Genomic DNA, 9,518 nt, shown 5'->3' on the forward strand with positions numbered 1-9,518 from the left:
TAACCTAAACATCTGTACCCCCATAATATGCTGAAATTAAAAAAAAGATGAGGCGGGAAAACACAATCATAGTACCCAGTGATTTGGTGCTACAATAGAAGTAGATACAAAGTACTATTGGTGTACAAAGCAAGAGCAACTAATGGTGCAGAGGAAAACAAAATTAATATGGATTAGATGAGTCATAAACTTAATTTTTTAAAAAGGCAACATGATATCATTTTTTTCTGACTGTGTCCTAATTGTTATGTAGTTTTCTGTTTTATGAAATGAGATTGTAAATACCTCCCCAAGCTATTTATAAGTCATATATTCGTTGAACATGCCAAGAACTGCTATATCTCATTATACTGTATTGTGCAAATTGTAAACTATATGCAAACCCAGGTGGATTTGAGCAAATAAGATATCTACTTGGTCTATTTATTGTGTTGTGCAGATCTAAATAGTGGGAATAATTAATATGCTCTAAACATACAGATTATAAAATTTTCCTTAAATAGTATATTAACTGGTTTTAATCTATTTAACTAATCTCCTTTTCTTTTGTTATTTCTTATTAAGGGTCAATTGTATTTGTTGGTAACCGATCAGGGGTTTCTTACTGAAGAAAAAATTGTCTGGGAAAGCCTACACAATGTGGATGGTGATGGAAATTTCTGTGACTCAGAATTTCATTTGCGGCCTCCTTCAGATCCTGAAACTGTATACAAAGGACAACAAGATCAGATAGATCAGGTAAGTTTGTTTTGTCTTCCTCATATATTGTTTAAAGTGCCTTTTTTTTTCAAATGTGAATTCAGTTATCCGAAACTTTTGAACTAAAGATTAATTCATTAATATACTTGTGAAATTTTCCTGATACTTCTTGAATAGATAAGTGATCATTCTACATGTACATTAATTATTCAGTTTGGTTCAGAAAGCCAGATCATATTGAACTGTGAAGGTCAGGGTAGGAGTTTGAGTAATTATACTAATTGCAGTAGTCAAGCTATGCCAAGTATTAATCATGGAAGTGACATGATTTACTTTACTTTTGTAAAAGACTGCTATGTGGAGAATGCACAGGACATGTGCAGATCCAAATGGAAACCAGGAGTCCAAACAAGAGGTGAGGATGGCTTAGCCTTGGGTGGTAGAGATGAAGAGATGAGCACATATCTGAGATACATTTTGACTAGTCAAAAAATGTAGAAAAGAGGGAATCTAGAAGATAGCATGTACTGGGTAAAGAATAGGGGGATATTCTAAGCCTTAGAGTGCAAGGTAAGGAGGAGTAGATACTTATAGCAGGAGCTGCACTAGTGAGTAGAACTTTCATCTACAACTGAGACAGATGAGATTTTTGCCTACTATAGGTGGACAGGCTTGGAGCCATAAACATGTTTACTAGAAGTAAGATGGTGATGTGAATTCTTCCCTGACTGAGGCAGAAATATGGTTATGTTAAACAGTTGGCACATATTTCACTGATAACAATTTAAGTGCACAAAGACTGTTAATTTAGCCAATATTCAATGAGCAATTTTATTCCTGGCACAATAACTAGGTCCTAGGAATACAAAAATAAATCAGTCCTGTCCTCAAAGATGCTGCCATCTAGTAGGGGAGGCAGATATTTGACCAACAAATATTATTAATATATGTTAAGGTTTTGGTTTTTTGGGTTGTTTTGGAGGGTTTTTTTTTAGCGGCAGGTGGAGTTTGTTTTGTGAGACAAGGTCTCACTCTGTTGCCCAGGCTAGAGTGCAGTGGTGTCATCATAGCTCACTGTAGCCTTGAACTCCTAGGCTCAGGAAATCTTCCTCCCTCCCTCAGCCTTCCAAGTAGCTGGTACTACAGGCATGTACCACAATACCTGGCTGATGGTTTTTTCTTAATGTTTTGTAGAGACAGGGTCTTGCTATGTTGCCCAGGCTGGCCTCTAACTCCTGGCCTCAAGCAATCCTCCTGCCTCGGCCTCCCAAAGTGCTGGGATTACAGGTGTGAAGCCACCATGCCCAGCTATACGTTAAGTTCCATAGCAAGCTATAAGTTTGCAAAAGAATATTGGTTCAAACAGATGCTAATCCTCCTAGGACTTTGAAAAACGGTGGTGATAGTCAATGTACTCATTTTCCTTCAGAAGCTATACAGGAGCATTGTTTTTTAAATGTTACTTAAGAGAAGTGTTTAAAATTTTTCTAACCATTATATGTAAAAAATATTGGAGCAGAGACAAAACAATAGATTCTCACAGTAGTCCAATTGTAAGGTGTTGAGATTAGTGTCTGTGGAAGTAGCAAGAAAGAGGTGGATTCAAGACCACGGGGCTTGATAAAGAGCAGAGTTTGAAAAAGGAGAAAAATTTGAAAGACAAATTCTTGATATCAGAGTAAGACAGTCATGCCATTCATAGTACAAGGACCTTTTACATGTGCTCTGAGCTATTTAAAATTCGCGTATTTTGAAGATGGAGGGGAGGTGCACAGAGTAGTCAAGTTTCATTCATTCAGCACTAACTCGTAATGAGGTGGGTGGGTTTCAAGTTAAATAATACAACTTTTGACCAAAATGCACCACTTTTTCTCGTAGGAAATGATCTGTGTAAATAATCTTTTGGAATAATTTAATAAATAATTTTGGGAAAGTTATTTTTTTTAAACAGAAGACTTTTATGACATTAAATGGAAAAGAAAACAGATTACAATGGTTTCAGAGGGTGGGAAGAAGTATTTGAATTTGTATGTGAACATAGGAAAATATTAGGTGGATAGATATTGGGTCTTTTTTTCTTTTGTTTTTGAGATGAAACAGAGTCTCGCTTTCTCGCCCTAGCTAGAGTGCAGTGGCGTGATCGTAGCTTACTGTAACCTCAAACTCCTGGACTCAAGTGATCCTCCTGCCTCAGCCTCTCGAGTAGGTGGGACTACAGGTGCCCGCCACTGTGCCTGGCTAATTTTTTTATTTTTAGTAGAGACGGGGTCTCACTCCTGCTCAGGCTGGTCTTAAACTCCTGAGCTCAAACAATTCTTCCATCTCGGCCTCCCAGAGTGCTAGGATTACAGGAGTGATATTAATTCCTTGACCAACCGATATTAATTGTCAACAGTAGTTATCTCTGCGTAATGATATTATGGTGGTTTTTTTTTTTTTTGGTGTCCCTGGGTGAGCATAAAGATATATTTAAACTTTCTTATTTATATGGTTTTTTGTTTTGTCTGAATTTTCTGCAGGCATGTGTTTCTTTTGTAAATGGGGGGACTTTTTTTTTTTTTTTTTTAGCTTTCTTGAATGCATTATATGCTGCTTCTAGAAAGAATTTCAAATGAGTTCCAAAAATATTTAGAACAATGACTACATCACTGAAATAAGTTCATAGCTCCCCAAGGGAAATACTTAGAAAGATAACTTCATTTTAATATTTAAGCTCTGGTATATTTTTTAAAAACCATTCTTATAGCTTTATAGATAAAACATCTATGCACTCATTAGTTCTTGGGTAAAATCTCATGGCTAACGTTAGATGGGTATAATTTAATTTCTTAGGACTATCTTATGGCATTGTCTCTACAACAAGAACAGCAGAGCCAAGAGATCAATTGGGAACAAATTCCAGACGGAATCAGTGATCTGGAGCTAGCAAAGAAACTCCAAGAGGAAGAGGATAGACGGGCTTCTCAATACTATCAGGAACAGGAACAAGCAGCAGCTGCTGCTGCTTCTGCTTCTGCTTCTGCTTCTACACAGCCCCAGGTAAAAAACTAGTGTTCTGATTTTTAAACATGACGATCACTTTAGCAATAAAGAAACTTCTGCCTGAGATAACAAATTTTTAATTAGGAATTGACTCTTCAATTATGTTAGGATTTTAGCACCCTGGATTTTATGACATTGTCCCAAATTTGTGACTATTTTATTTCTCACTTTATTCAAATAAAATTAATTTTCTTGAGGTTCTGATTTTGAAATTTATTCTTTAAGTTCCTAATATCTGCAAAGAAAATAAACCAATTTGAACAAAGTCCTTTCTAGCAACTAGAGGGCAGTGTGAGGTACTACTGGAAAGAATATAGACTTTGAAGCCAGATAGACGTGGATTTGCCTTTCCTTCTTCTTTCTCTCCTTCCTAGTTGCAACACCTTCGACAAAGTCTTATACCTCATTTTTCCCTATCTGTAAAATAGAGATAATACTTAATTCTTAGGTTTGTGATGAAGAACAAATAATGTTAGCACTTAACCCACTGTCTGACACGTACTAGGTATTCAACAAAGGTTAGCGCCTTTCCACCTTTCACTTTCCCCAATTAACTGTTTTAAGCACTGAAGATATTATGGTGGGATTTACATGTTAAGTCTCACTTCATTAACTCAAAAAGTATTCCCCTTCTTTTATGTTTAACTGTACTATGCCAGAATTTTTCCTTTTGGTTTAGGTATATAAGAAATTTTGATTTTAGTATACAAGAAAGCAAGATGCTCTTTAAGGTCTGATAAAACTAAATATGAAATATATTATTGTTGTTAGGATTCTTTACAAAAAGGAAATAAAACCTAAATATAGCAATCCCCATTAAAATAAGTATAAAATTTCTATTTCTAACTTAAATATTGACTGTCCCAAGTTTAATAGTTAAATCCTACCATATTATGATTAGCTTTTCACTCAAAAAGGTGTTTTTCTTCACAGAATACACTTACTCCACACTGTCAGTTCTCAGGGGTTTTTTTTTTTCTTTTTAAACTCTGTTTATTATGGGTATTTAATGAGATTTTGAAGAGCTATTACAGTTTACCAAAATGTGTCACTTTCTTTAACATTTTCTAAACTTTAACATAAATATGTCTTAAATTTAAGGTTTCAGGCAATATAATTTTACATATTATTTGTTGTTTGAAATTCCATTTATTTAGAATAATGAATATATAAGTTATATCCAGAAAGGTAGAGGCGATTGCTCGAATACCATGTAATACATGAGAAATCTATACACCAGTAGCTTCTTTTTCCATTAATGATTCCTTTCACTCTTATGGTCTTTCTTTATAGATAACTGTGATTAAGCACCTTGGAATAGTTAGAGTAATTTCTTCCTGTGTATTTTTCTTAAAGCAGAGCCAGCCAGCACAAGCCTCTCCATCAAGTGGAAGACAATCTGGGAATACTGAACGTAAACGAAAGGAACCTCGAGAAAAAGATAAAGAAAAAGAAAAGGAAAAAAATAGCTGTGTCATTTTGTAACAAGCATTGGAATCTGTTGGAACCACCTATATGTCTTGAGAAACAAAACCACAGGAGGAAAGAAAGAAAAACCGATAAATACCGTCTGTGCCTGATTTCCCAATGGATTTTGTTCATGTTTTTCAGGGGAAAGGTTGTTACTTAGTTACAATCAGACTTTTTCAAGTCACACAATACACTCTTTATGAGCTGGAGTTTCATGTTACATAAGTTGGAAATGCTGTGTGTTGTCATTCATGAAAAATACTGCACTTGTAGCCAAATAAGCAAATCACAGCAAATTTTGTGTCATAGTGACATTCATAACTCATATCAGTTAGTAAGCTATTTTATCTTCTGTTCTAACGATGAATGGAGGTAACTGATTTAATCTGATTCCTTCCTGAAATTTAAATATTAGCACAATAGTTTCTGAAATTTTTACAATGTTAAATTATGATCGAACCCATGAGAAACCAGGAGTTTAATATAGGAATTTAAAAAGTAAAAACAAACAAAAAAAGACAAAAAAATAGCAGGAATAAATAACCCTTAATTGTATATTGGACTAGTTCAGCCCTTGAACAGCTTTACCTTTCTTTAGGAATGTACATTTTAGATATTATCTTGAGAACTGATAATGGAGCTAGGATTTAATTTAGATAGAAAAAATAAAGATTTGTATTTCTTTTCCAATAGCAAAAGTTACATAACACTATTACTTATAACCTGTCAAAATCACATATTAATGATTTTTTAGTGTTGTAAAATTTTGAGGCATTTTGAAATCTTTAGGTAACCTGGACCACAGTTACTATTTATTGACAATGCGATAAGTGACTGTAATGAGGAAACCGCAGTGGATGCCAGGCCTTGTAAATATGGGGATGTAGAAAAGTAGATAGTTCAGTGTCTACCTTTTTCTAGAATTACCTTGAACCTTAAATTTTAAATCATGTTTATTGTGAGAAAACTAAGTATACTTATTTAAAAAAACTAAGTATACTTATTTAAAAACCAACAAAAAAGCACATTTCTGAAAGGAAGTTAGAGATAATCTCTGAGTCTAGTGAAAAGACAATAAAAACCTGTTTGAGAGTAGCTAAGAATTTGAAGGAATTTATGTAAAAGCAATCAGATTTTATAATTTATGAGAACCAAATAAACCTATAACATCTTATAGTATTTATAGGATTCAGAAAGAATATTTATTTAACTTTATTATGAGGCAACACATTTTCCTGTATTTTTAGATATAGTTTAGAAAACTATCCTTAATAGTCCTTTTTATATGCTTTCTATTTAAAAGTTTGTTTTAGTAATTTTTGAAAGACTATTGCTGCTGCAAGTAGATGTATGATTTACATTCTAAGCTTCCTTAAATTTATTTAAGAGCATCATAATCTGACCTGAGCATCCACTTGGAGAATGTTTTTTGTGGTCTAGGGTGACAAAAGAGTACATAAAAGTGTGTAGATTTTTTTAAGCTATGTCATTAACTTTCTCCATGATCCAAGACCAGCTATTGGATGAGTCTCTTATGTAAAAAATAAAATCTTATTTATGGAAGGAATTATTCTATGGAGGGAAAAATCCAGGGTCAAGCTATATCTTTTATGTCCTTCTATATGCATGTCTACTTATAACATTTATTATTTCTCCAAATTTCCTATGCTAGCATGATAAATCATCAGAGAACCTGTTTGGGGTATAAAACTTTGATAGAAAATATTTGGTGAGTATCTTGATTATAACCCAGAATATGTGTACATTGGTAAAATAATCAGATATACTGCAGAACTCTGTTGGCTCAAACAGGTTGACTTCAATCCAAGTTTACTCTTGATATCACTCTATTGGTTGAAGGAGGAAACTCAAACCTCGGGGTTTGTTTTTCCCAGAACAGATAGTAGTGATAGTGCATTATATTTTAATAATAAAAACAAAACAGTAAACCTTGAGAACTTTTTCAAAAGCATATTGGAGACATATTTTTTCATAATTATATACTTATCTATTGCCCTTGAAAAATATGTGTGTAGAAGTTATACTTCTGTTATTTGTTACTATCTTCTTAATTTGTTCCAAAGATAATACTGCCATTCTGCATTCCGTCTGGAAGGAAAAAAAAAAACCTCAAAACCAGCAGTGCTGCTATCAGATAAGTAGATGTCAATGTATACTTACAAGAAAAAACTAAAAAAAGTCACGTGTTTGTTAATTCAGCCTTTTTCTATGTAATATTTCCAAGTCAGACTTTCTTACATTCCTGGAATTCGGTTTGATATACCAAGAGTAATAATGATAAAATGTTTGCTTTGATTACTGTGGGGAGAAAAATTACGTGTTCAATTCTATTAAAACAAACTTCTCAGAGATACTGGTTTCCTGTCCTTGAGGGTTATAAAGAATTTAGAGCTATTGTGTCTTTATTTTTTTATACTTCGCTTTAGGTAAGTTATATATTCATGCATTTCATTGCTCGTTTGGGTACATAGGAATATGTTAGTGGTATATTAAAGTCTTTCCTTCACAGTATTTTGTAATACTTGAAAATTGCTACATGTACACTGCTAGCACAAGTTAGAATTTAAACATTTTTGTTTTTAATATTTATAGGCTAGATTAGGGGCACATTTGCATCAACCGAATCATCATTAGACCTAGCAAAAGAGACAGATGAAATGAATCGATATGATCACTGCACCTTCCTTTTACTTTCAAAGCCTATTCCTTAAGATTAGTGGCCAGTCTTTATTAACAACATGAAAATTTTCATGTCTAATCCCACCATATCAACAATGCTGTGATTTATATAGTAGATTATCAACACTTTATTTAGTGTGTGTGTGTGTTTCTGATGCAAGTTTTCATGACTTTTATTAGATTCTCAAAGGAATCGGGAACTTTCCCTCAAATTTTAAGAATCACCATTTTAAGAATACACACACACTTACGTATATATACACACACTAAGCAACGTGAGTTCGCTAACATTGACATTGCTGTACACTGGTCCAGTGTGCTTGCAGTGTGCTTGGGTGAAGTAACTTCTTCCATGTTTCAAGGTCAGGTTAGTTAGTAGTTGAATGAAGCATGGATTTAAATTTAGGATTAGGCTTTGGAATATATCTTTTTTATTGTCTCACGTGTCTAATATTTCACTGCTTATCCCAGATTATGTTTCAAATTCTTCCTCATACTTCTTGATCTTGGCTTAACTAAGTTAATATCAGATTAGTTGACTGAACCCAAGATTAACCGTTATGCACTTGTACAAAACCTTGTTAGCATTTTGTTTTCAATGAATCATAAACTCAGTTCACTAAGGGACAGAAGATCATGAGAGGAAAGAGAACTGGAAGGCAAATAAATATTTAAGGAAAGAATAATTGCAGTCAATAAATCAATGTTGGCATATGAAGCAGATATTTGTAAAATCCTGCTGGAGAAAAATCTAGGCAAGAATTTCCAGAACTGTCCTCACTCTCATTTATTTAAATTTTTTTAAAACAAAAAGCAAATTGATTACATTTTGATTAAGTTTCCTATTTCATGTACCACTTATTTTAAAACATGAAGGAAAGCTTATAGGCATTACCTATCACATAGTACTTAGACATACAACTTATAATTGTAAACTTACTAGTGTTTGATAAGATGGAGGCATTAAAGATAGTCTGTAATTTACATTTAAAGGCACTGGACATGTGGAATTCTGGATTATTTTGTGTCCCAAAACCTGAGTTTCTAGCTTGCCTTGGGCAAACTTTCTGTGCCTCAATTTACTCTTTAAATATGTGAAGGATGCTCTTTATTAAAAAAGGGCATAGTATAAGCACAAAGTATTATTTAAATTGTCAAATATTACAAATATTACACATCTTTTGCTCTTGGATGTGCAGACTTTTTTCCCCAACGACATCATGTCTTAAATCAGTTCTTTTTAATGCTGTCAAAATTTGTAGAATTGTCTTGTCTTTGAGTGTGGCATCATCTCTTCCCAAAATATACTTTACAGTTGCTTTTGTGTTCTGTAGACTATAGGGTCAAAATCAAGAGTATATTGGAAGTTCATTTAAAATCTATTAGGTCATTAAATATGAAATGTCTGATTTCAAATCAAAAGTTCAGTTTATTATATCTCAAACAAGAAGCAGTACAATTAATCAAAATATGCACCTAAGCTATTGACACAGTTTTGCCATCTTTTTATTTTGAGACAGAGTCTCACTCTTTTGCCCGGGCTAGAGTGCCGTGGCATCATCCTAGCTCACAGCAACCTCAAACTCCTGGGCTCAAGCGATCCTTCT

The 9,518-nt window shown here is 33.6% G+C and overlaps 1 protein-coding gene across 1 annotated transcript in view; it reads left to right on the forward strand.

The window, feature by feature from the left end:
* The window catches only part of FAM63B (family with sequence similarity 63, member B), a 69,661-nt gene extending 64,212 nt beyond the window's left edge, over positions 1-5,449 (forward strand). Inside the window, 3 exon segments of the mRNA XM_012658029.1 lie at positions 565-738; positions 3,532-3,738; positions 5,098-5,449. Of these exon segments, the coding sequence (XP_012513483.1) occupies positions 565-738; positions 3,532-3,738; positions 5,098-5,226 (510 nt within the window). The 3' untranslated portion in view covers positions 5,227-5,449.
* Positions 5,450-9,518: the final 4,069 nt, after the last annotated feature.

This window comes from Propithecus coquereli, unplaced genomic scaffold, assembly GCF_000956105.1.
Source record: "Propithecus coquereli isolate 6110/MARCELLA unplaced genomic scaffold, Pcoq_1.0 Scaffold57, whole genome shotgun sequence".
NCBI classification, from domain to species: Eukaryota; Metazoa; Chordata; class Mammalia; order Primates; family Indriidae; genus Propithecus; species Propithecus coquereli.